This window comes from Harmonia axyridis, chromosome 2, assembly GCF_914767665.1.
Source record: "Harmonia axyridis chromosome 2, icHarAxyr1.1, whole genome shotgun sequence".
Taxonomy (NCBI): domain Eukaryota; kingdom Metazoa; phylum Arthropoda; class Insecta; order Coleoptera; family Coccinellidae; genus Harmonia; species Harmonia axyridis.
Window position 1 is genome coordinate 12,974,011 of NC_059502.1, and position 27,498 is coordinate 13,001,508.

Consider the following 27,498-nt stretch of genomic DNA (forward strand, 5'->3'; position numbering starts at 1 on the left):
GCTGGCAACCATACTGTATTGGCAACGAGTCGTCTTGATTCTCAGAGTAGGTAATAAACATAGATAGAGGGAGCATATGTCATTTTCAGTAAGCAAATTTTGTTCCCAACATAAACTATCAAATTTGACATGAAGCTCGCGGAAATGAAAACATATCAGTGATACGATATTTCACTAAATTGGCGAGTTTCTTCACAAAGAACGCACTTCTTATATCCCATAGTGAATCGAAATTTCGTATTAACCCAAAATATATTGAAATAAATACCTAAATATATCAGAAATTCAGAAAACTAACTTCAAGCGCGCCAAACGACTTGAAACAACCGATGACACTAGGAGAGCAAATACCTTGGATTTCAGCAGGTAGATACAGAAAATAATAAATATTCTGCTCATTATAAATTCGACAATTAGGAAAAATATCGGATTCCAAATATTCAAATTTGCATAATTAACCGGGAATCACTCAAATAAATATATTTCATTCAATATAATATACATTCATAACGATATAGTAAAATTGTGGATATTTTTACAACTCAAAATATTTTCAGGAGTTAATGAGCACTCGTTCATCAATCCGCTTATTCCACCCTTGGAAACAACAGAAATACCTGTATGCAGTTATGTTGTCTCTATTAACGAACGGGCGGTCAAATATTCCTGACTTAACGTCGATGTTTTTTTTAATCATTCATATATCTAATGTTCGTTAACCTTGATCAGGTTTCCGGCTCTTCAGTTTTCTAATACACACATTCATTACTTTCTTTTGTAGCCCAATTATCAATCTGTCCTCTTCACTCTTGCGTGTGGCTGGTAGGTTGCACTATTAAATGTTTAGTAGTTAATGTCTTCACGTACAGCAGCTATTGTAAATACACTTGAATGACTGTATCTGAGAATTTCGAGTATGCTAGTGGTTTTTATTGGCATATTGAGAAAAAACCAGATAATGAATATGTAGATGTCACACTTAATTAGTTAGAGATATCTCAAAAAATGAGGTTATGTATTATGGTCTCTTACAGAAGAAGTTAAAACTGATCAGTCTTTCTTTGTCGGGGCTATTGCTTCTTAGAATAACTTTTTTCAATATAAATATTACTGGTTCTTCTCTTGAACTTGTCTAAGCAAACTGTCAAATATATTCTAAATACAAAAAATAATTACATAAAACTCTTATTTCGAGGAACGTCTAGTTTTCTCTTCACTACAAAAGACCAAAATACGTTTTCAAAATCATTTCAATATATTTCAATTTATTAAGGACAGACTCATCTGACAAGTCATGAAAAAATATTGGTACAACCTGAAATCTTCATTATAAAACTAGAAAGAGATAAGATAATAACAAAATTAATCATTTGTGCTCTCTTCGTCCAATAAATTATATTCTTATCAATTAATTTATCGGCTTCTTATATAAAATGAATTATTTATCAAATTATTTGAGCTTTGCTTTCATATTATTTTTATACTTTGATGTCAATATTAGCTTATATCAATGTAGGTTAGCTAGTTTGCGTATTAACAAATCTATAACTCAAATAGGTAATAACATTCTCACGAATTAAATTCAATTCCAAATATCTAGATATTATATACCTGATTGTTATCTGAACTCGTTGAGAACATTCACAACAAAGAACCTATATATATATATATACAAATATATTCGAATTAGGCCTTATGTCTCTGCATAGTATCTATTCGATAAATTCCAAATTGTTTAAACCCTTAAAATTTCGAAATGACTTGTTAGAGAAAGTCAAGTTCGGACGTGCTCAAATAGCTGAATAATAAACAATAGCAATCTACGTGATTTCTAAATACAACAGGTTCTCCAGTAAGGGGAATACATTCATAGAATTCAATGCAATATTGAAAAAACTGACGATTCCAAGTGCCATTTTTATCACTATTACATTATCGAATGCATTCAGCTGTAGGTACCTTGTAATTTAAATGAATGATAACTTTCAAAAAAGGCTCTCATTTTGTTTTGAAACTATTCGACCCTACTGTGGAACCTGTAGCAGCCCACTCAGTACTCTTACACTCCTTCAAATTTCGCGCAGGAAGCCCATCGCCAAAGAAGAAACGAAACAATTCAACACCCACCAAGAAGAACGCAGCCGAGAAGAAGCAAATACTACAACAGTTGGTATCACCAAACAACAAGCAATTATCCCGAAAAGTAAGTCTGGGCGAACTTATGCAGATGAACGACAGACACCCAGGATTCCGCACAGCACACCAAGACGACGACCATCATCTAACTATCGAAGAAACCAAGTTCATAGAGAACGACACAACGCAAGCCGTCTTGAACGATCCGAAGCTGGAGAAAAAGGTCCACTTCGCTAGGCTACTCAATAAGGTATCTGCCGAAATGAGCTCCGGGTCCGAAATGGAACTGGGCATCATGCAGAATAACAAACTCGGCTGCGCCTTCATGAGGCCCTCTAGCACACCACCGTCGCCTTGCATAGACACCAGGTCTCCCAACAGCACCTCGAGTAACCAAGGTAGTGATTCCTTCAGCTCTGACTTAGCTATTCCCAGTGCTCTGAGCTCCAGTATTTCAGATCTGCTCATCCGAAGGCATTGCAGCAAGTTGCCGAACGGTAGACAAAAGCCAACTAGCGCTGATTCCATTCTAGCCATGTTTAGAAACTTTTCATCAAGCTCCGCTGGCGCTAACCTACCCCCTTCACTGAAAGTCTCCCCGTCCACCACCCCTACAGCTTCTAGTCCCCAAGACGACATTGTCGGAGACGATGAGTCTTCGACGTCCTCCATCCACACCCCTGTATCGTTTTCGAGTGGCGCACCCGAAAGTCCTGTTCCTTATGGGCACAACCCTCAGAGCACAATCGAGATTCCCGTATTAGATACACTGAGCGCTCACAAGTTCCCGAGTAGTGGAAGCAATCTGTTACACCCTCCCACTATTTTGTTGGAAATACCTAGCACAATCAACAAGTGCCTTTCGCCGATAAGGGAGTTGCCGACTCCTCTACCTTCGCCTGCATTGACTCCGATCATGCGTAGAAGTGCGGCGAATTCGTCAATAGAAGACAACGATTTGAGTGACGATAAGATAAGCGTTGAACTGCCAAATATTTCTATTAGCTGTAGTGACATCGATGAAGACGATATGCACTGCTGTCCCGATATAAATGTGGATATGCACGCCGAGGATGGACTTATTGTCGAAGAGGTTGCGGTTATGCAGCAAAACATGTATAAGACGAAGGTAGGTTTTTTTTAAGAGGAGGCTCTTTGGGAGGGTCCACATGTTGTTGTTCTGGTAAAAATGAAGCAAAATTTGCTTTCTGATGGAACCAATGATCCTATAATACATAGATGCGCCCTTGGGCGGTCAAACAGAGCAGAGCAGTTACTCCAACATGAGAGAGAAAAAGGTTAAGCTCTGGGTCAAGTGACTACGAGCTATAGAATAAAAATGTTTTAATTTCAATCGATGATAACGGAAACCAAATCAGTTGATTTAAAATGATTGAAAGATTCAATCATCGATAGGTTCAACATGTTCAACCAACCAAAACATTGATTGGTTGAGTCCTAGGTCACGAGGTGTAAAGATCGTTTCTGTTAGAGTCAATTTCTATCGCTCTTTCTCTATGCGCTTTCTATTAATTATTGGATCATTGAATGGAACATTTCATTTTCTCCAAACTTGATGTTTTATTTCAAGAAACTATTGGAAGCAGAACTTAGCTGGGCCAATATAAATTCTCAAAATTTTCATTCATCAATAGGAGTCTCAGGCTAGAAGTAATAATTACAAATTTCCACAGTTTTCGTTTTGGAATGTCCACCGTCCCCCTCTTTTCTCGAAAATGAGTTATTTGCATAAAATTGAATATTGAAAAGAAAAATCAAGAAACCCTCATCACAAACTATAAGAGCTATTCGTATGAAATTTGTTACAAAAATAACTAGACCCTCCTAGCTCCTGATATATAAATATTGAAAACAGAAAATCAAGTCGCTTTTCAAGAAAAACTTATTTGGAATATTCTTCGAGAACATTTGGAATTCTGAACGAATGATGCCGCAGCTACATTTTCATCAGAATTTTTCAAATTGAGTATATGATTTTTTTTTTAATTATTGGTATTAAAAAAGGAAATGAGTAAATGATAATCAATTTTTCGTATTGAAGAATGAACAATTTGCAATGTTTCTGTATCAAGTTTCACTCAACTAGCTCAAACGATGAAAGTGCCATTAATTCCTCATTACCATGATAAACATGTAAAACGACAATCATCTGGAACCTCCCAAGAGTCTTGAAGGACAACCAGTTGAAACAAACAAACTTGACAAACATTCCTCTAAAATTTCCAGAACCGCCCTCCGCCTCTTGGACAAACTTCAGACTCGAACCAAGAAAGCGGAGCTCACGTCATGGTCATACCCACTTTGATGGTAGAAACTCCCTCTCCCACTTATTGCCATTCCCCCTCAATCTCCTTTCCCGGTTCCCCGCCTCCGTTTAAATCCGACGGAAGCAATTGTTTCCAATTCCCGCCACCATCGAAACCACAACGAAAGATGCTGAAGGAGTTCGACAAGCCAACATCTCTGGACCTCCCCTGCGGCCCGCCAATGATAACCATCACCTGCAACATGAGCGAAGTTGAGTCAGACGCCGAATCTATATCTCCAGCCGTGAAGAGCTCCATGCACCTGGGTGCCAGCACTTCTGGGATGACCTACCTGAGTCCCTTCTCCATGGGAACTCGCGGGGATCAACATGCGTCCGAATCCAATCTCAGTTCTTCCGGTTACAGCTCCATGGCTAGCCCCGGACCGTCGAGATGCGGCTCTAGCAACCCTCTTTGTCCATCCGAGATGGAGGACCAAGGACCTCCGGGTTCTGGTCATTCCCACCGAAGACCTTCGCCCATCCTGAAAACCAACCCTCATCAATGCGGTGATGGTAATTTGGAGAAGAGTGGGGCAGAAGAACAACAACGAAGAGGTACGTGGTAACCTTTAAAACGATGTCACTTTATGCCAGGTGTTGGAGTCTTTCCAAAATCTTGAATTGGAAGGAAAAATATTTGTTTCATCCCTTATCAATTTCATTCATAAACCCTCCTATTCAAGCTTATTTCATTCTAAAAATCCCATTTGCAAGAAAAAACCTTGTTAGACTTCTAATCGAACCAATGACCATCAAGTTATCCAAGAGAGTTAGGGCTTTCTAGGCATTTCCAGAGGTTTCATGGTTAAAACTTAATAGTTCGAAGAAATATAGTTATAACCTACTAGCAAGAAACCTCTAAAAATGCCTATCTGCTGTCAGGTGAAAAACAGACTAGATCAAGGCTGGAAATCCCGAAATTTTTTAACTCTAATCAACAGTCTGGCCATGAAAGCCTCCGGCTTTGTATCAACCAATTATTCATCTGGACAATTGCAATAAACGTTTCACACCCTCTAATGTAGATTAGAAGTTAGTGTGTTAATTAGTGAACCATATAAAGGGTGTTTTTTTAGAGCTATAGAACTTAAAATTGCAATAAAACAACGATGGATTATTCGATTGAAATAAATTTTATTTATCCGCAAGATAATATTGTGGCATTACATTTTAAATATGATTTTTGGCATATGACCGCCACGGCTGGCTCGGATGTAGTCCAATCTGGACGTCCAATTTTCGATGACTTTTTCCAACATTTGAGGCCGTATATCGGCAATAACACCGCGAATGTTGTCTTCCAAATGGTTAAGGGTTTGTGGCTTATCCGCATAGACCAATGACTTTACATAGCCCCACAGAATGTAGTCCAGCGGTGTTAAATCACAAGATCTTGGAGGCCAATTTACTGGTCCAAAACGTGAAATTAGGCGGTCACCAAACGTGTCTTTCAATAAATCGATTGTGGCACGAGCTGTGTGACATGTTGCGCCGTCTTGTTTGAACCACAGCTCCTGGACATCATGGTTGTTCAATTCAGGAATGTAAGAGTTAGTAATCATGGCTCTATACCGATCACCATTGACTGTAACGTTCTGGCCATCATCGTTTTTGAAGAAGTACGGACCTATGATTCCACCAGCCCATAAAGCGCACCAAACAGTCAGTTTTTCTGGATGTAACGGTGTTTCGACATACACTTGAGGATTAGCTTCACTCCAAATGCGGCAGTTTTGTTTGTTGACGTAGCCATTCAACCAGAAGTGCGCTTCATCGCTAAACAAAACTGCGCGATACGTATTCCGCACAGAACCATTATTTTCGAAATAAAATTGTACTATTTGCAAGCGTTGTTCAGGCGTAGGTCTATTCATGATGAATTGCCAAACCAAACTGAGAATAAATTACTTGACAGCTGTTAAATCGGTCGCCATCTTGAACAGTAATGCCAACTTAAAGTTATATACCTCGAAAAAAAACACCCGTTACAATCATCTATATCGCAAATTGACTGTCGTCAGTTCATCATTTAAGGATTATCTATCAGGACTATCAGTTCAAAAAGTAACTATCATCTGATCTCAAATTAACGATCGTCTCTACACAAATTAATGGTCTTCACTCTTCGCGAATTGACAATAGTCAGTTCTCGAAAGAACTATCATCACTTCTCGAAATAAAAATCTTCAGTCCATAGATTAAATTTTACTTGAATGACTATCATCAATTCGTGACTTCTCGAACTGACGTCCTATATGAAAAACCCTTCTGTAATGAAGCTGTAAATTCAATTTTACGTAGATGTTAGTCTACTCTCTTCAAACTCTAATATGTATTCCCATTATCGCAGGTAGATCAGATTCCGAAACTTTATCGGATGATCCAATGATGGAATCCAACGACGAGGGCATCAGCACAGACCACCTAGAAGAAAAAATCGAAGAGGGAAAAGTGAAGAGTGCGAAAGATCTGGAGATGCTGATGAGCGGTGAAGTGTTAATCGACTTATCCGACCTAGTTATACCTGTCCCGAATCAACCCAAGTGCAAGAGTGTAGATAGTTGTAAAGAGAAGGTCCTTTCAAATCCCTCGTGTTCAAAAAACTTGCTTCAACTGCCGTCGATAGTGGTGCAGTGCGACGAGAAGCATCTGAGTCCGATGAGTTCTAGAAGCGAGAGTCCGCTCAGTGACAGAACTAGTAGGTTTTCGCCGGATTTTTCCGGGAAGAATAGAGACCTCTTGTTGTTCACCGATTCCGATGGGTTGTACGACTTTCAGAGTAGCGGGAATAGTACGTCCTCAACTATCGTTCCGTTGAAAAAAACCGGTAAAAGAAGGGAGAAAAAAACTCTGAGGAACTGTAAAACCCCAAGTCCTACCAAAACCTTTCAGACGTCGCCTTCGATACAACATCATTTGGGCTTACCTAGCAAAGAAACCAAGATGCCACCTCCGAGAAAACTTAGCCCTAAACGTAGAATGCCAAGAAATCCCGTTATATCATCCTCGTCTAGTTCAGATAGTGTCACATCGACAAAAGAGGTCAGATTGTCCTCGTCGAGTCCAAGTCCAGATACAATAAGATGGTCGTCTTCGATGGACTGGATGGATTTCAAGAAATCCAAATGTTTAGACGTAGTAAAGACCCCCGAAGTAAGTCTTGTCGTTTTTTTCCCCAGCGTGGATTATGAATGTTTATAATTTCTAGCCCAAACTTATATTTACTAACAGGTACCTGTCAATTCTTAAAGTAAAGCTAGTCCAAATCATTCTAGCATTTATTGATCTCGTTTATAGCTAATTTGAAGGCTTATTAGAATCCTCTACTTTAGAGCTTTTGTAGGTTTTTTACTACCTTTTTTCTTACAGCCATTTGAATAAGCCGATTTTCAAAGAAACTTGTACTTGTAACTTCTTCAATTACCTTTAAATATCTTTACGTTCTAGGAAACAACTGAAGAAACGCTGCCAAAAGCTCAAGAACTGAAAAAGAATCAGAAGCTTAGTAAGCTCAGGGCTATAAGTCATCAGATAAGGTAAACAATTCACTCATTTACATTTCGTAAAAATAGCCTAGGGCGTCATTTTCGCTTACGACGGCTCTGGATTCATTATCAAAACTAATTTATCCCCTTTAAACTTACCCAGATCATAATTTCAGATTCCTCAGAAGATTAGAAACTAGTTTGAAACGTAGAGATCGCTCCCTCAGTCCTTCTGACAGCTTTGACAGCGACGGAGGTGATTCGCCTAAGGCCACTTCGCCTTTGCTGCAACACAAGGGTGCTAAAAACGAAATACGAAAAAGCAGTAGTATAGGTAAGTTGTCAGGTCAGGGAAGCAGTAGAAGCAGGAGGGGGAAATACAAGAGGGGAGAATTGCTATCACCACGACAAGATTCATGGAAAATGGTTCTGACAACGGGAAATGGACATTCTGATTGAGTGTGAATAAAATATGGTATCGTGGTATCAGGTTGAAATTCGAACAAAAAATATCGAATTCGTTGAGATTACCAAAACACTCAACTCAGAAGTTTACCAGAGGAGTTTGATTTTTTATGCTCTTTGTTCTTCTTTGTATTTACATTGTCGGTCATTGGTAATTTTATATACCAATTTACATAACTCGTACAGAGTAAGACTCTCAACTTATCTGAAGATAGTATTTCACTTGGTCAAAAATAATATGTAGACCAGTGAGTATTGTGGATTAGATGCAGTCCTTCCTTTTTCTGGAATACTCAACACTTTCAATACGAAAAGTAGTTCTTCCAGCAGAGACCAAATATAGGTATCCAGTAATCTCTTATCTACCTCTGTTTAATGCTTGGATATCGGGAAATCAAGTCGAAACCTTTTTTTTTTGTAAGCAGTTTTGATCTACTGTGTTCGTCATTAACCTGGTAGTGAGAATTCTTATTTTTCTTTGCTCATTTCTTGACTCTTTGGCATCCATTGATTATTCTCGTTTCGCTCATTGACATAAGTTGAGACTATTCTTTAAGAATTGACAACTATTTATTTTGCTCTAGTTTCAAATGAATAAGATACAGTGAGCTGTTTTAACTGGGTGTCCATTTGGAACAAGGATATATGTTAAATATTTTTCGATGAGATGACTGGACGAAAGAGTTGAAACATTATACTTAGTCGATTTTTTATTTGAGTAAATCGTAAAATTATTCGTATAGGTATATTAAGGCTTTTTTATTGTTTTGTACCGTCACCTTAGACACAAAACTGTCTTTTATTCACTTAATATTTGAATGGCGTTCAGAGTAAGAAAATGCCTTACTTAAATGATGGATTCGAACCCAGGAATTCTCGATCCCAAAGAGAAACTTTGTGTTCACCCCATTAAAAAACATTTGGTCTTACTCTAAAAAATGCAATAAGAGTTTTTCTTGTTTTAATTGCTTCAAATTGAATTATTCAGCAGAAGAGTTTAGTTTTAGTTCATTCCGAAATCTAGATTAAGATATTCTTGAAGAATATGAGGAGATAAGCAAGAAATCAATTTTGTTATTGAATTTCAATCTGAGCCATAATAAATTAATTATTGTAAGCCCTTACGTTCTATGTTTGGGTATGAGGTGCTATTTCGCAGTTGCTATGAAATCACAAAAAAAAACATTTTATGAAGAAATACGAAGCTTTCAGTATATTTAGGATTTTAGAAAATCATTTCCTGTATATTCTAAACATCGAACAATCATCATATAGATAGAAAACAAACAAAATGCAATATTGAACATAATTTTTCTATTTCTGAATTCAGTTCTATTTATACCAGGAAGAATATAAAGTTATTAAACAGTTTCATTATTCGAATCGAAGTTGAATACAAAATAATCACATAGCTGAAATTAAAAACTAACTCTTTTAAAAATCCAATTAGGAATTTTAATTTCACAGCCTTCAATTTGCATTATGTATTGAAAAATTCTATATTTTTAGCACATCGATTGATAGCGTGAATAATATGTTTTTTGAATGAATGCCAAATATATTCTTCTAAAATTATGAAATTCATACCAGTTTCTATAAGCGTTTTTAATACACATTTTTTTCTAGCTATAGAAGAATCAAAGTTGGAGAACGACTTTTGTAAAAATTTCATATAATTCGGTTTCTCTGATTTAAAATTTCGAGAAATCGTGAAATTGGTTTCTTTATTCAAGGTTTTTCACGAAGTGTAGATATTACCTACATAACTCAGTAATTATCTTAGATCATATTTATTCGGTATATATTTCTGCAATTCATAAATGTTAGAGATATGTCATGTTCGAATAGGTATGCATAAGAAAGAATTGATGATCAAACAAAACTACGCACAGATGACTTAAGTTCAATCGTTGAGTGAAACTCTAATCCATTATTGAGAAATCAGTGTTCAACAATTTCGTATTACCAATCTGATTAAACTCATAAATATCAATTTTTATCTAGTCTAGTGTTAATGCAATACATTCGAAAAATTCATCATTCGGAGATCAGAAATAATAAAAGAAGAAAATATATGGCAAATGTAAATATGTATTCAAACACAAAACGTCCAACATGAAACTTTAGGTAATTTGGATTTGTAATATAACTATCATAGGCTTGTATATAAGACTGATTTTCTACTATTTCATAAATGGTTTCTTCATGTTAAAGTATTTTCAGATGTTGCACCATTTTCATAATATTGACGTGAGGTTCCTCAAACACAACCGTTTTTTTTTAACTATTCTCTATTGAATGAAAATTTTAGGCCGGTGAGCCACAAGAGCAATATAAAAAATATTGAGCAATAAGATAACAAGAAATATTTCATTCTAACTCCATGTGCCTTAAGTAGATCATTCATTATACCTACTATACTTCCCATTAACAGCAATATTGAGGAGAAATTTCGATCTTATTTTCGAAATTTTCCGACTCATTCGTTAATAATTCGTTGAATTTTACTCAGAATTCAGGAGATTACTTCTAAAAGCAATAATGAAATAGTGAAATGAAAATACTTAGGTAATGTAAGTTATGACAGTACCTATCTCCAATCAATTTTTTTTGTGCAGAATTGCCCTTAATTTTTTTTAAATTAGTGAAACTTTAATTAAATAATATGCATAACCACTAAAAAATCTCCAATTTCTAAACTTGCTCACCTGTTTCAATATTATAAAATTTTATAATCTGAAATAATTTATTTGAATATAAAATCAACCAAATTTTTTATCTCCTTAAAATCATATCCTTTCGAATTTGTATCAGCAGTTTCAAACTAGTTTAATATTTTAGCATTACCACAATATTTTCTATTGTTTTCAAAAAGAGTATAGAAAAATTCAACAAAAGGTCGAAATATTCTCCCTTGTGATAAAAACATTCATCATGCAATTGCAGACATCTTTTATTCTATTCCTCTGTAAGTGTTTGTTGTGTAAGAGGAGCTAAAACATTTTATATACATTTGTGTAAAGTATAGTGTAAGGTCACCACTTTTCCTTCTACTATTGTATATTGTCGCAGTTTTTATCCAACTTACATATATAAATTGTGAATAATAACTATGAAATAAGTATGTTTTGATCTTGGCTTGGGGAGCCATGCTGAATACTTATCTTTCCTATGAATCTTTTCCATAACCTCATTGCAAATATTAATTAATCTTCATGTTACTGAAAACAATGATGTTTGATTTTAACTACATTTCTTTCTGTATTTTGCGACTGCATAAAATACGGGTATAATCGAAAATGTTAGAAATGACTTTTAAATATTTTTTATATAAGATTGGAAGTTAATTGAACTTGAAACAGGCATTTTATTATCATTGTAAATAATTGACAATCTACTCAATATATACATACCTACTGCCTTAATTATTATATACGAAGTAACGGCGCAGCGTTATCTTAAATAACATATAAGATCAATGTGCCTCTATAATAATAAACTCTTATTCACTGATAGTTAAATCAAATTGAAGCACTTACTTCGGTCACAAAAATTGGATCGAAAAAAAATAAAATATACATACTTTTTAACATCAGTTTTACGTTAAATGCAGACTCCCTCGAAATGTTTCTGAAATAATTATTTTTCCCTAATACCTACTTATCTAACGATTATCCCTAACAAAACAATCGTGGATTTTATATAATAGCTATATTAAAAAAGAGTGTAGAAATATCTACTTCATCCTGAAATGTAACTTGCATATCTATTTCAAAATTTTTAAAGATTTTCAATGAACAATGATTTTGAGATCGAATTTAAATACTCCTCGGAATTCTGAATCTACTAACACTAACACTCCGATTACAACAAAATATGTAAATTCTGTTGTCATGCATGATGTTCTACAAAAGTTTTAAAACAATTTAATCAAACATAAATATGGCACAAAAATTTAAGCAGAGTGCTATATTTCTGATAAAAATTATTTCTCAATCGAAATGTCAGCTTTCTCTGTTTATCCTTTTTGTGTGGTGTGACATTATATATGGTTGATTTGGCACTCAACAATTTTATTGAATATTGATAAAACCTTAGAAAGGTTTTCCAGCTGTGCCAAAAATTAAAATCAATGTTTATACAGCAACTCTCTTTTTAAAGCGCCTTTACATCAAATTTCTATATTTATTCCCAAAAATGATTGTTATAAATTATATTTTAACTCATTGTTTTCAGTATTCAGTAAGAAAGAATTGTTTGTTGTTATAAGCACAGTATTCAAGCCTTCAGGCTGCCCAGCAACTACAACATAATGTGATAAATGTACATAAAAATAAAAGTGCATATATTATATGTTTTGCCTTAGTTCCTTCTGCTATCTTTCTATTTTCTACTGTAATATTTGCCAGTTATGACGATTTTTTAGGCTGTGTGTCCGATACTCATCCTAAAAACAATGTGATAGCTTTGTGACTTCGGCATCTAACCTGATTTCAGCAATACTTTTGGAGGGAACAACACATTTTAGCACAAATGAGCAATTACCTATCGTCTTTAGTATTACACATCTCCAATTTCTTCTATAGATATCCATTTAAATACCGTAAGATTATTCTGAATAGCAGTAATATGGAATATTTTAGGTTTATGAACATTTTTCTGTGAATGGAAACGTCTTTCAGAAAATTATGTATTTACAATAAACGATAACACACAAGAATTTTTTTTTTATTTGAAAGCATCCCTCAGCCTTCTCTAGCGTCATTATCGTGAATTATATTGAAAAAATTGCCTGCCAATACTTTCTATATAAGACTTCAGTCTATTTATATCGAAAGTTAGGGTATATGAAGGTGTATTTGGCAGGGATCACTGAGTTCCATACTGATAACTCCATCATTGTTTTCGGGAGAATGCACTGTAATCTCTTGAGAAAGGGCTTAGAACACCTCACCAAAGTGATGATACCATCGCCAAAAATTGATGAAACACAAAATGCACTGTATCGCTTTCAAAATACACCACTTCCAGGAAAATACACTCGCGCCAATATTTCAAACATTCAGTACGCGCCTTGAATTCTTGTTTAGGTTATTATTATTCTATTTCTTATTTCTTCAGAACAAAACAAAATAATAGGTGTAATTATTTTCTTCAAATGATTCTGGAAGAATTAAAAGTGATGAACCAAAAATGAAAGAAAATATTGTCACAACAATGTTTATTTGATATTATAACAGACATAAATGAGATGAATAAATAATATCGAAATATTTTGATTGAATGATTGCACATCGTTTTTTGGTAGTACGTTTATCATAACATTAATGGAAAATATTCCAAAACAATAACTGAAAAATAGGTATATTAATAAATTTATCTTTGGTTCAATTTCCTCTTCTTCAGTGTACATTCATTTCCTAATAATATAGGTATAAGATCACTAAGATCTGTCTCTAGATATTTCCATATATATAATTTTACCATATTCCCAATATGAAATACAAAATGTGATCTAAATTAGATAATCATCGCTCTGAGCCGTCAGGCTCAGCGAAAGTGAATGAGTATCAGAATATAAAACTAGATTATGTATATTCCTCTCACGAATAATCTAATAATACAAACAAAGGTACTGCCTGATTGATGCAATATAATAAGTACAAAAATATTCTTTCTCAATAAAACTAAAAAAGCTATTCATAGATAGCATCCTTGATATCATTCACCAGAAACTTTTTTAACGTGTTTACTATAATTTCAGAAAGCTTTTATCAAATTGGCAGAAAAATAAGGCTTCATTATGAGTAGTTAGGTACTATTTGTTAGTTCAGTTAATATTTATCTTCAACATAAGCATTAATTCTTTTCTACTCACTTTCTATTAAAGTGTAATTTGGACAAGTAATTTTTGAGCGAAATATCAGTTTACAACCTTATTTATAACTAAATGAAATAATTTTCAAAAATTATAGTATAGAATTCGTACATTGAAATGAATAGCTGAATAAACAGGATACCTGAAGATTCCATTTCGACAAGATTGAGTGCATGAATAACATCTATATCCCTATGTCTTTCAATATGTTCGGGATCAATTATCATTACAACAACCACAGGTGGGAAGAAGTTTGCTCTAATTTTTACTAGTTTTCTTCATCAGAACTTAAGAGCATTGTTTTTTCTGTATAATTTAAATTCATGGGCTTATGTGAAGCAGACATAGGTGGTATCCTAGGATTGTCAGTGCTGTTATAGAATTGTGGAACTGTACCTCCGCTAGGGCTCATTGGGTCATCAGGATCATAAGTTGATATTCTTTGCCCTCTCGGGTTTTTACCTGCAGCTTGAAAAATTATAATCATTTAAATTCACAATATTCAATGGGGAGATTAAATGATCGATATCAAAATTTTATTCTTTTTTAGCGAATGGTAGGATGATTCCCATAAATCCAAAAGCCAAATTTTAAGTTTCAGATATGAAGTGATGCTTTAATCCCTAGGCCAAATTGTGATCCTCTTTTTAAGTAGAATTAAAAAATATTTTCGTTTTTATCGATATTTAGTTGGTTGAAATTGAGAGAACATTAGTAGTATATGACCAAAATATAGTTTCCCAACAAGTCCAGGAGAATAAAAACCCAAACCCCTTTCAAGGAAATCAGATAAGGGATTAAATTTATATTTAAGCACTAAAAACCTTGATCTAGCATAAACAGGGACATTTGAAGAAAAATGAAATAGCAACATGTTTTCCAACCAAATTTCATGCAATAAGCTCTCATTCTTCCAAAATAAATTATCTTCAGAGAATGGCTAGTTAACATATATTTAATTTGATTTCTTAGCTATGAATGTATAAAAATCTCATTTTCAAAGTGCTTTTCAAAATGTATAAAGAAATTCAATTAAATTATTTATTTAATCATCAATTAAAACTTTGCTGCAACAAATGAAACATTAGCTGCACTAATTGGAATTTGGGAATGGCAACATTTGATGCAAAATAATCTAAGGACTTCATTAAACCGATCCATTTAATTCTCCCACTAAATGATCTTGCTTGAGATCAAGAAAATAAATTTCCACTCTACTATGCTAAACGACTTCGTAATGAATATTTCCATATGAAAGCATTCATATTAATTCATGTTCATTAAATAATACTAGCATAAGCTCTTACTTTAAAATAAAATACCAATGGGTGAGACCCTATGCTTCCTCATCTATCGCTCCCAAAATAAGCGCTCTACAATGTAATTATTGAACTTGTAACAGTCTTATCTATAGAAATGTTTTAATTTACGGAAGTATATCGCGTACGCTGCATTTGAACGAGATGAAATTACGTTGGAACCATTTGTGTATATCTCAATTTGAATAAAAATACCAAATTTAATCGAAATCATACTAGTAAAAAGCAAAATATTTAAGTCCTAGAAATTTTTCGATAGCGAGTGCACAAAAATATGTATATCAGATAGAGCTAAAATTTCTGCTACTTATGATTCGATCTCAATACCTATACCGAATTTCATAATCAGCAGACAAGTACAACACAAAATATTGATTTGCACATGAACAAGGCGCACCGAAAAAACTTATATTCCAAAGAAATCGGAGAACTAAAATTCTTTCATCTCATAGTGACCACAAAGCTTGCTCTACCTTCAGTAAACTCACCAACAAATGTATTCGAGTATTTCATAATATAACATATTTTTTTAATATTTCATTTACAAAAAATTCCAAACACAACTGTCAACGTCTAACAATCACAATTCAGATCACATTCATCACAAATTTGTACATAATAAACTAAAATTTTATTTTTCAATTAGTATTGAACCATTCATTCGGACAACCCTGAACTGAAGACATTCCCAAATACCATTCCATAATAAAAGTACATCAAGACCAAGCCATTTATTAAAAAAAAAATAACAAATTACATTTTAAACAAAGGTACTAAGTCTACTTTAATAAAAAAATATTTAATTCAACTAAGTATATACAAGAAAATATAATAAGTACTTGAAAAGCTTTTGTATGTACAGTTTTTAGTGTGATGCAAGATCAAAGAAAATGTGCAGAAAGTCTATAGCAAATCAATGCTGTAATAATTTAAAAATTCTCTTCCATGTTTCACACTTAATGAGATATGTATCGCACATCAAAAGCTCTTTTTCATGCTATTGGTACCACTGGGGCATTTTAATGTATTACAAGATGAATGATGAATGATATTTTTAACTTCATTAGTATTATGCATCACATAATTTTCCTCATTTTGTCATTTCAATAGTTATAACATAAGTCAGGCAATAAAAACTGAAAATTTAAATATCTTTTTTGCAACATGACTACTACTAGAATCAACTCAAACATAAAGAAAGATATCTAGTAAAGTTATCAAACAAAGTTTACATAATTTCAATCAAAGGAAGTCATTTCTTGAATACCGTTCAATTAATTCTTGGAAGTAGTTCATTGCCTGCTTATATCATAATAAGCAATAAAAGATCTCTATGCAACGAGCTTACAACTCTGAGCTACTCATTCTGAAAGGGCCATGCTTGAATATAAGAACATGCTTTTGATGATCACATTCAATTATCAACATCAAAGTCTCTCATACGGCATGTGTGAACCAACGTCTGTAAAAATTTATCAATTAAATGATATGTTGAATATTTGTATTAAAAAATTTGCATCAAGAAATGAAAGAACAAAACTAAAATTATGCTTTATTCCATTTACCGCAATTTATGTATTTCAATTCAATGTTTGGATCATTTTCGTTCATTTTCTGAAAAAATATTTCTACCAATGAGTTTTGAATTCTCAACATGATAAGAAGAACTTTCGTGTACCTAATAAATTTCAAATAGAAAAATCTTCAAACCCCACAAGAAAAATAAATAAATAGATGAAAATTGATCTACCAATTCACGTACGAAACCATTTAAAAATTAAACATCCAAGACACAACTAAGAACATTCCATTATACATTCCATTATACTCAACATGAAACGAAAAACAACATCATATTGTATTGACAAATAAGTATAAAAATAATATTTTCAACTCACCTGAACTGTATTGAGTATACTGTTGATACTGAGGATGGAAATTATGAATAGCATCTGTCATAATATCTTTTGGATTCATGGTTTCCTGGGAATATGAAAAAAATATTCTAAGAAATCGATATTACTCTACCTATTTTGTATCAGTGAAAATACAAATGAAGCTTTAAAAATTGTTATTCCTGATAATTGAAAATATATTTCGTTGCTGTTAAAACAATCAAAGAATTAATGTGATTACTGTTTTCCCTCGCAGCTATTTCTTCGTCAAATTAAATATCACTACTCAAATATTACCCAGAAGGGTTTAATAATCATGACAAAGTTAAATGTGGATAATTAACTGAACAACAATTCAATTGGAATCAAAACCGTATGAGCTAGTAAGTACTTACCTTCAAACTACTTGAAATACTCTGCATGGTGACAGAACGACCTCTGGAATCAGTTACACTTCCTTGAATATAAATGCGATAGGGAAATGCTGACCTCAATGCTAAAGCAGCAAAGAACATCTCAATGCAGATGAGGAAGTTCTGATAACCAGCAGACACCGTACCTGTACCTGTGCTGTCGTTAATAGGGGTTATCACCTCAGCTTTTTCAAGAATGGCAAGACCAACACCTGCAACCAATACATAACATGAATCATAAGCAGCTCTATGCTGATTTATTTTTTTATTGTCATGATAAAAAAAAGAAGCACCTAATATTGATTCATCTGATCGATAATGACTTCTATAAAATAACTTTCAACTAATGATGCTTACGCGAGTAACACTTGTGTAGTTATTCAACAATAAATGAGCAGATATTTGAAATCCTAATCATTTAGAGAATAGTTTATCTTAGATTTTTTCATTAGTAAGTAATTCACTACATGTATTATTAAGTAGCATACAGATTTTTTACAGATATATATCAAAAATATTATCATCTGATGTAATATAAACATAAGTTATGAGCTCCTTCACTTAATTAAGGAAAATTATCAAATAAGTGTATACAAGTCACTCACCTTGCCAGAAAGATAAAAAGATCACAGACTTGACTGTGCAGAACTTAAGCACAGGCTCAAAGGGAATCAGGAGATCACGTGTTGCATAGTAAAACAAAAACAATCCATATAGTGCTAGTGAGACAGAAATGTTATATATTATGGTGATGTACAAGTAACCTCCATCTGGGCTGAAAATAAAAATTAATTAATTAATTAACAAAAATTACAAAGAAATAACTTCGATTGAATAGAGAAAAGGTATCGAAAGTACAAAATTGAAAATCTACCATTGGTAAGAAATAGAAATGAATAAAATTACAATATTGTTTATTTTCGCAAAAAACTCGAACTTTTCATTTTTAGAGCTTGTACACTTACCTCCAATCTCCATCTCTATAGTGACCAAAAGACTGCAATATGATAATTACGAAGGCCATAACTGGTTTGATGAGGCAAAATTGCAAAGTGGCTTGTTTGCAAAAACGTAGGAATCCAATAGTGTACGTTTTGCCATTTAGACAACAAGTGCCATAAGTACAACTAGATCTAATGGGTTTTCCTCTAATTTCTGACATAATATTCCCCTCTCCACCCAAGTACTCGTAACAGAGAGACAAGAAATTGTAGATTACAAATGCTGAAACGACGAAAAATTCAATTGAAAAAAAAAATTCAATGATGTACAGTCCAATATTATTTTCAATATACAGTGAGTCCCATAGCTTAAAAGTCATAGTGCAGTAGGTGAAACTAAGAATATTTTCTTCATTAAAAGTGGTGACGAATGTTAGCTTTCAAAAATATATCATACGAGTTTTCGAAAGTGAAACTATTTTTTGAATAATTACAATTTTAAAACAGACACTACCATCTCGAAGGTGGGAAATCATATTTAGGTAACTATTTGAATCTAATTCTTAGAGGACTCTTTTTACATACTGAATCGCAAATTGAAATTTTTATTACCTTTGCTCTGTGAAGCTGAGACTATATTAACTTCATACCACAAAAGAGCTATTAAACGCATAAAAACTTTTGCAACATATTCTTCTTAAAATATTCCATTGCACTTTCGAGTGCATATCTTTATAATCGCTAAAAAACATGCATTTCACAATGTGTAGCATGAATCTTTATAATACTATAATAACACCGCATTACTACATTATCCGTTTAAAAATTATTGTAATTTATCAAAAATTATGTTTCAATTTCAACACTGTGTATCTTTTCGACGACCAACATTTGTCATATTATTTATTAAAAAAAATATATTATTTTAACCTCTAGTATCACCTGGAGACAGTGTGGTTTAAAAGTTGATATTCAAATGAGGAACAAATAATCAACATACAGAGGAAACAATTACAAAAAAAAACTTCATACCTTCATAGCAATCACGTACTGTGAAAAAATATATGTAGTAGCCTTCGGAGTTGAAGAATAATAGACTGATCCATGAATAAGTTGCATATATCGGTACAATGAACAGAATTCTCACAATCCATCTTTGTTCTGCTGGATTTGTGTACCATCTTAGATGATGGTATATCTGGAAAAAAAATCTTATTAAGTACAGATTTCTCGGTGATACATGATTAGAAATTTAACCTCAGAGTAATAAACATAAATAGGGGGACCATATGCCATTTTCAGTAACAAATTTTGTCCCCAACATGAACTATCATTTTTGACAAGAAGCGCGCGGAAATGAAAACATATCAGTGATACGATATTTCACTCAATATGTGAGTTTCTCCGCAAAGAACGCACTTTTTTTGACCCATAGTGAATTAACTCAAAATATATTGAAATAAACACCTAAATATACCAGAAATTTAGAAAACATTCTTCAAGCGCGCCAAACGACGTGGAACAACCGATGACACTAGGAGAGCAAAAGTTGCCAAACCTTGGATTTCAGCTGGTAGATAGAGAAAATAATATAAATATTCTGCTTATTATACATTCGACAATTAGGAAAAAATATCGAATTCCAAATACTCAAATCTGCATATTTGATCGGGAATCACTCAAATGAATATATTTCATTCAATATACTATACATTCATAACGATATAGTAAAATTGTGGATTTGAAAATAAATCACAATCCGACAACGTAATTTAACCATGTTGGTGACATGTGAAAATTGCTATACTCCCTCTATCTATGTTTATTACATTATGAATTCAACTAATTAGGGATCTTAAATTTAACGTAATGGTGTTTTTTCGCGCTTTTTTCATGAAGTGATGGGACTTCACAAATATTTTGTATGCTTTGAATTTTACGCGCAAAATACACTTGAATTTTTTGAGTATGAGTTCATGGATAAATTGCTTTATACAATTATTTAACTGTGATATGTAGCTTTAGGCAAGTTTTCCTGAACTGATAATCTCCTTAAGCACAGAAATCCTTCATGGCTATTTGATTATTTTGAATGAAGTTTTAATCAAATACACCCTTCAACTATTAAACATTTCTGCCAAGTGTGATAAAAATTACAACGCCTTCTTGATGTTGCATTTTTTAGGTCACAGAGCATATTATAGGGCAGAAAGTGTTCTTTGATTGCTTTGTTAGTCATTATTAGAACGGCATGCATACATTCATGTTCGAGAATGTTTTATGCTTAAATTGATCCAAGAAAAACAAACTAATTCAAATATAATTGAGTTGAATAGGACGAATTTCGTGAATAGTCATAGTTTCGTCACAGTTGTGACTTATGATAAGGTCAAACCGTTTATTTATACCCAATCGTGCATGTATTATGTTCAACGAATCCATAAATGTAATTTATCCGTGATGTAAATTATCTCAAAGATTGAATGCACCTGTATTGAGGTTCGTTCACAATCAACACGAAATTTTGCACAAATCTTGTCATTATGGTTATTCTATGCACACACATGTAAAATCCAAAGTTTGGCCACTTTTGCTCTCCTAGTGGCATCGGTTGTTTCACGTCGTTTGGCGCGCTTGAAGTTTGTTTTCTGAATTTCAGATATATTTAGGTATTTATTTCGAAATATTTTTAGTTAAAATGAAACCATTTATCCACTATGGGACATAAGAAGTGCGTTATTTGTGGAGAAACTCGCGAAATGAGTGAAATATCGTATCACTGATACGTTTTCATTTCCGCGCTCTTCATGTCAAATTTGATAGTTCATGTTGGGGACAAAATTTGCGTACTGAAAATAATATATGCTCCCCTATCTATGTTTATTACTCTGAGGGACACACAGACAGACAAACACGAAACAAAATTTGTTCAGGATGTTTTGAAACTTATTTTGCGGTTGGAAGTTTTTAAATCTGATGCGATCGATATGAACGCTCAAAAACAATAAACATCTACTCAACTATGGATTTAGATAATTATTCCAAATGCCACAATTCACAATTAGATCGACCAAATGAAATTTGAAGTTAATTTTGTACTAAAATAAAAACAAATTTTTCAAAAAGGCTAAGATTATTTTCCATACAAGAACTACATAGCTTTATGTCTATGTTGTACTTCGACGATATCGAGGAGAATAGCTATTCACTAACAATCAAAAAAAAAAGCTTCGAATTCGCTATCTACGCCACCTCTGTGGAAATCGCTGAAAGCTTCGCAAAACGCTTCACTTTTTCTACGCAAACCGGGCCCCCCAATATATCTGACAAAAGATAGTAAATACTGGCCTTCTTCATAGAAGGACGTTTCCACATTTATCTACTTCTCTTATCTTATTGTGAAAAAAATTAGCATATCGAGATAAGAGGAACATCATCAGGAATCCCAGAATTTACTCGAAATAAACTGAAAGTATTTGGCCATCATAACGAGGCACTTGAAATTTCTAAATTGATATCACAATACAGGGTGGTCCAGATTTCAGTTCAATAATATTGGCGTTAGATAGAACAACTTTTTTCATGAAAGAAAGTTCATATAAACATATAACCTAACAAGATTCGTTTTCGAGGTACAGGGTGTTAAAGTTTGAAAAAAAAATGAGTTTTTTACTTATAATTCTAGTATTCTTTGTTTTTTTTTTAGGAATTTAAGTCTAGATAATGTAATGTTTCGAATTAGCTAAGTGTCTTCTGCCAAAAGTATCCAGTGGCGTATATATAGGGGTTCTATGATCCTTTTCCTGGAAATCTACACCACTGTTTTTTTTTTCGAGAAAATTATTTCATTTCTGAGATCAAAAGAGTTTCCCAAATTGGCCTCTTGAATTTTTTTCATGAAATGTACCGTTTTCGAGATAATCGAGTTCAAGGCAAACACTATCCACAAAAACCAACAAAAACTAATTTTTCAAACGTTCCCATTAGTGATAAAAGAAAGTACAAAAATTGGCCCCATGAAGAATACCTACGTACCGAACGAAACATATTTTCGAAGTATGAAATAAAACAAAATTAATTTCTACTAATTTTAATATTAACAACTATTCAAGTCGAAGAAGCCAGCATGTTAGAGGGAGAATTGTTATTTATATGAAATTGTGTCGAAATTAATTTTGTTTTATTTCATCTTTTAATGAATTTCCCTCAATTAAGGATCGAATGCATTAAATTTTAAAGAATTTGCATTTATATTTATGAATATGCTAATAAATATCTGTTTGGAGTTTATTTAAGCATGAAAAAACTCATTGGAAGTGATGGAGGACTTTCTAAACGAATTTCTACCAATAAGTTTCCCTTTCAAACTGTAATAGTATATTTTTGATCGACATTTCATCTTTTATTTTGTAGCATTAAATTCTAATAATATTTTCTAGCAAGATAAAATCTTTTCCCTGCGTCCTAAGAGTCTATATTGAAAATTTCAAGTTTCTACGACTTTTGATTCGGGAGTTATCATGTTTGCGGCCGGGCGGATTCATCATTCAGTAGTGTCTTATCGTTCGAGATCATTTCTGACGTAAAATTCTATAAAAAAAACTATACAAGGTACGAGCTCTCAAAAAAATTTGAAGTTTGTTCAGGGTATTCCTCAATTGGAGGTAAAAATGAAAATGAAATCCTTTTATGAAAAAAAATGCCCATCAACATTTGCCCGCCAACGCTTTGTTTTCAAGATATAGAGTGTTAAACTTTGAGTTTTTTCAAGGTTTTTTTTCTCATAGTACCTTCCCTTCACTAGATATTCAACTTAAATTTGACATGAATATTTCAAGATTCCACCATGCGATATGCTAATTTTGAATGGAAATCTACAAGGTGATATTTTTTCTGAAACAGTGCCCGGTTTTTCTTTTCGAATGAATACTGGTAGTTTAGAAAAATGTAAAAAGAAACTTTGATCCAGTATTACACTTTTTGGTTTCTTGTATTTTTGTCGTATCTACTACCAATTTCGAGAAAAAAATTTCAAACAATTCCCTAGTAATCCTCAGGAAAATCCAAATTATTATAAAGATCAAGTTAGTAAGCTGTGAAAAATTAATTAATTATAAGTTCTGTTACTTATTTACCCAATCTGTAGCGAAGATCAATAGATTCGATAAACTGGTATATACAATCATCACAAAAAAGTAAGACAACAAGAAACGCCCTGTATCTCGATAAACAATGAACCCAAATTGTTGTTTATAGGAATTTTTTCTTGAAATTATCTCTCATTTTCCTTTGTACCTCCAATTCAGGAACACCCTGTATAGTGAGTAGAGTATGATCGATTTCGAAAAGGTCGAATCGATAAATTCGAAGCTAATCTTCGTCAAAAATCCCTTCTCGTTTTTCGTTCAATTCGCAAGATCGCACGAATTATAACCTCATTTAACTCGACCTCCGGCATTAAGATCACGAGGTCACTCTGCCCAGATTGCTTTTAACGAATTTCAATTACAGCCATGATTTCGTTTCGTTCTCTTCGAGAAGAAGAAATGTCACTCGTTTGGTAACTCCGGAATATTACGACTTCAAGGTTTCTAGACGAAAAAATTAGAAACGCAGATCTCTTACATTCAGGTGAATCATTCCGTTGTCGAAGAACCATGATATAAAATAAACAAAGCAGGGTACAGGGAACAATAGAATCTGACAGTTAAACTATAGAAAATCAATTCGTGTTTCCTTCAAATGATAATAAAGTATTTTTATTATTTATTCATTTTACCATTGCGTCACGATATTCATTTGTTATTTTCGAATTTTGAGCCGGATAAGGTTTGACTTACTGATGACCAATCCGATTCTATCCGTCCAACATGAAGTGCGTACCTATATACAGGGTGTTTCCAAATTAGACGTGAACCTTGAAGGAGGTGGTACTATCACTCATTTGCTGTCGATTGAGCCATATTTATTGATAACCGAAAATCAACAGTTTCCGATATATTTGAGTTTTTTGTGTTTTTTTAAAAATTTCTCACCTTACTTCATTTTTCGTCAATTTTTTCTACGTTGACCAAGTTTGATTTAAATATTGGATTATCTTCATCAGAAAAGGCTATGATATGTATGAAAAAAGCAAAACTATGGTGTATTAGATGTAGAATAAGAACTCAGAGAATAAGAATTGAGTTTTGATAGTTGGTATACGTAGAAAAGAATAGTAAATTTCCAATATATAAATTTGCCTGTAACTTTCGAATTCCACAATTTATGTATGACAAAATTATTTCAAAAACATTCCAAATTCCTTCTTTATTTCTCAAAAAAGTACAGGCACTAGTTATGTTTCAGCAGATTTTCATTTGAAACGAGAAAGAAGCAAAGAAAATTATGTTTGAAATGGCGTGCCCTCTTTCTCATTTCTTCAGTTGTTACTTCCCGTCTGAAATTTACTTTCAATCTGTTCGCTGCTTCGTCTATTTTAACGGTGTTAGATCCGGACTTCTCGCTGGCCACGAAAATAATCCAAAATTATAATCGACTCTGGTCAACGTAGATAAAATTGGCGAAAAATAGAATAACTTAAGAAACATCTTATATATTACTGAGATGATCATCTCACAAACAATAATGATTTTGCCTCAATAATATTGACCCCTAACTGAAGATGACATCAACTTGAAATAATATAATTTAGCTCACCTGTGTACAAGTGATAAAAAGGGCTGCAAACACAAACACTCCAGCGATGCCTAGAGCTAACTTTGTCTGAAGAAAAATCGGTTCTGAATTGTGAAAATGTGGTTCTGGCGTTGTAGAGGAAACTTGGGAGGTTATATTGGCAACCTGCGTTGTTATGCTGCTAAGTGTGCTCGTCATTCTGAAACAGATAAATAAAATAGTATTGAAGATTGAGACTTTGAATTAGCACTTGAATACTGATCAAATCAATTGATAGTCAATATTTAAAATTAGTCAGGCTGACTAAAATTCACCATATTTGCTGAGGAGAATTATGAATTGCAGCGTTTTCAATGCTCCAGAGCTCCAGAAGAATATTACTTGCCAATAAGCTACTTGATAAATTTTTAAAATCCTCTACAATTATAATTCAGTTATGATTTAAGCACATAAAGAGTGGGTTTTCAATTCGCATCAATATTACTCAAAAACAAATATAAAAACCCTGAACAGTGACTTTTGAGCTAAATCAAAATTGTATGATCCCGATAATAATATAATAATAATAATAATATGGTTTATTCTGTAAGCTACAGGGTATAAACATATAATAACAGAGGCGTGAGCCTGTACGTGAAAATACGATAATATAATACATTAGAAATTTGGGATGAATATATAGACATACCTACTTTAGTTATAGTAACAGTTTTATTCTCGGTTTTATTATTGGTATTCTTCAAAAAATTTGAGAGAATATGAAATTTTTGTCTACTTACTAGGTTCTTATTTTTCGGAGACTAACTACTAACTATTTAAACAAATATGTATATAAAAATCGAAAGCTACTTTTAACTGATCCTTCTAGTTGATGACATATATATTAAAATAAGATTATAAAAATTCTGTATCTATTGTTATTAATTCATTTCAACACAAATCACTCAACATGTTTTGAATTAAAATAATTCGAATATCGGTTCGATTAATATTGGTAAAGTTAATGTTATGTAAATGAAGCAGAGTTCAAATCTTTGAAACACTCTTGGAATATATTTCATCTTTTTACTCGAACACTAAAACAAATTGAATAAGTCTACTTATTATTAATGTAAGGTGAGAATAATAATAACAGATGCGTACCTACCTAATAATTGACTTCGTTCGCGAGTTTTCCACCTGATATTATGTATCATGAATACGCCAATTTTCAAGTGAACACTAAAAGTAAATGATCTATTCTTCAGTGGATGAGAGAAAAATAGAAAATAGAAAGATCAATGTTAAGTTCCAAATAGTGTTTGCATGTAGAATTCGTAAATTTACCATTGTTATTTTGTGATTGTTGTAGTGTATTATGTTATCTACCTATCTTGAAATTACTCATTTAGAAGTTTGTCATTAAAATATTTTTGAGTATTTCAAATGTGTTGATATGATCTTAAATTGCTTTTAAATGACAAATAGATATTTGATACCTACTCTGCTTCAGACAAAGAAAGAAGTTGGAAAGATTCATCTCATTCTTTTATAATTTCATGTGAAAACATATAATTCACATCTAAATATTCCCGTTTTCCAATCAACAAGACCAAATCTAATCAATAAGCATTCAAATTTCGAACATATGTTTACTCACCTCAATTTTTGCAATATCCTAGAGCAATTAGAAAATAATAACCACTCACAATAGTCTGTAGCACAATAAATTGGGAAATATTGTATTGATCACAGTCCCTAAACAAATTTCACTAAAAAACTTAAATCAGGAGATAAATAGGAATCACTGACAGTTATAATATTCATCATTTTAGACAATTTCAAACATACATTACATTATTAGATTTCAGCCCCGTTTCGTAGGAGCAAGATGACGTTAAACGTCAAAGTGACATTAACGTCCTTGAGGAACACAGAAAATGCAATTACTTTTTTATGTTCTTCCTTGATTGCTTTATA

General features: G+C 32.9%; 2 protein-coding genes and 1 long non-coding RNA gene across 6 annotated transcripts in view; 1 reads left to right on the forward strand and 2 right to left on the reverse strand.

The window, feature by feature from the left end:
* The window catches only part of LOC123674047, a 226,372-nt gene extending 213,250 nt beyond the window's left edge, over positions 1–13,122 (forward strand). The window contains exons 14-18 of the mRNA XM_045608871.1: positions 2,085–3,265; positions 4,384–5,020; positions 6,816–7,618; positions 7,913–8,001; positions 8,127–13,122. Coding sequence (XP_045464827.1) covers positions 2,085–3,265; positions 4,384–5,020; positions 6,816–7,618; positions 7,913–8,001; positions 8,127–8,409 — 2,993 coding nt within the window. The 3' untranslated portion in view covers positions 8,410–13,122. The remainder of the gene's footprint in view (positions 1–2,084; positions 3,266–4,383; positions 5,021–6,815; positions 7,619–7,912; positions 8,002–8,126) is intronic.
* LOC123674048 lies at positions 563–8,196 on the reverse strand. Its single transcript, XR_006746571.1, has 3 exons — positions 8,110–8,196; positions 7,890–7,948; positions 563–832 (listed from the first exon to the last, which is right to left on the reverse strand). It is a non-coding gene; the product is annotated as an uncharacterized LOC123674048 (long non-coding RNA).
* Positions 13,123–13,621: 499 nt separating the features above from the next.
* On the reverse strand, positions 13,622–27,429 carry LOC123674050 (transmembrane protein 184B). Of its 4 annotated transcripts, none has more exons than XM_045608875.1 (8): positions 27,179–27,429; positions 25,561–25,738; positions 19,894–20,059; positions 18,886–19,144; positions 18,526–18,695; positions 17,903–18,132; positions 17,511–17,595; positions 13,622–14,755 (listed from the first exon to the last, which is right to left on the reverse strand). In XM_045608875.1, the coding sequence occupies exons 2-8, from the start codon at positions 25,735–25,737 to the stop codon at positions 14,562–14,564; spliced, it is 1,281 nt and encodes a 426-aa protein (XP_045464831.1). In that variant the 5' UTR covers position 25,738; positions 27,179–27,429; the 3' UTR covers positions 13,622–14,561. The 4 variants fall into 4 exon arrangements, with proteins under 4 accessions (XP_045464831.1, XP_045464829.1, XP_045464830.1 ...); XM_045608873.1 differs by having other exon boundaries at positions 13,622–14,761; XM_045608874.1 differs by lacking the exon at positions 27,179–27,429 and adding an exon at positions 26,687–26,838 and having other exon boundaries at positions 13,622–14,761.
* Positions 27,430–27,498: the final 69 nt, after the last annotated feature.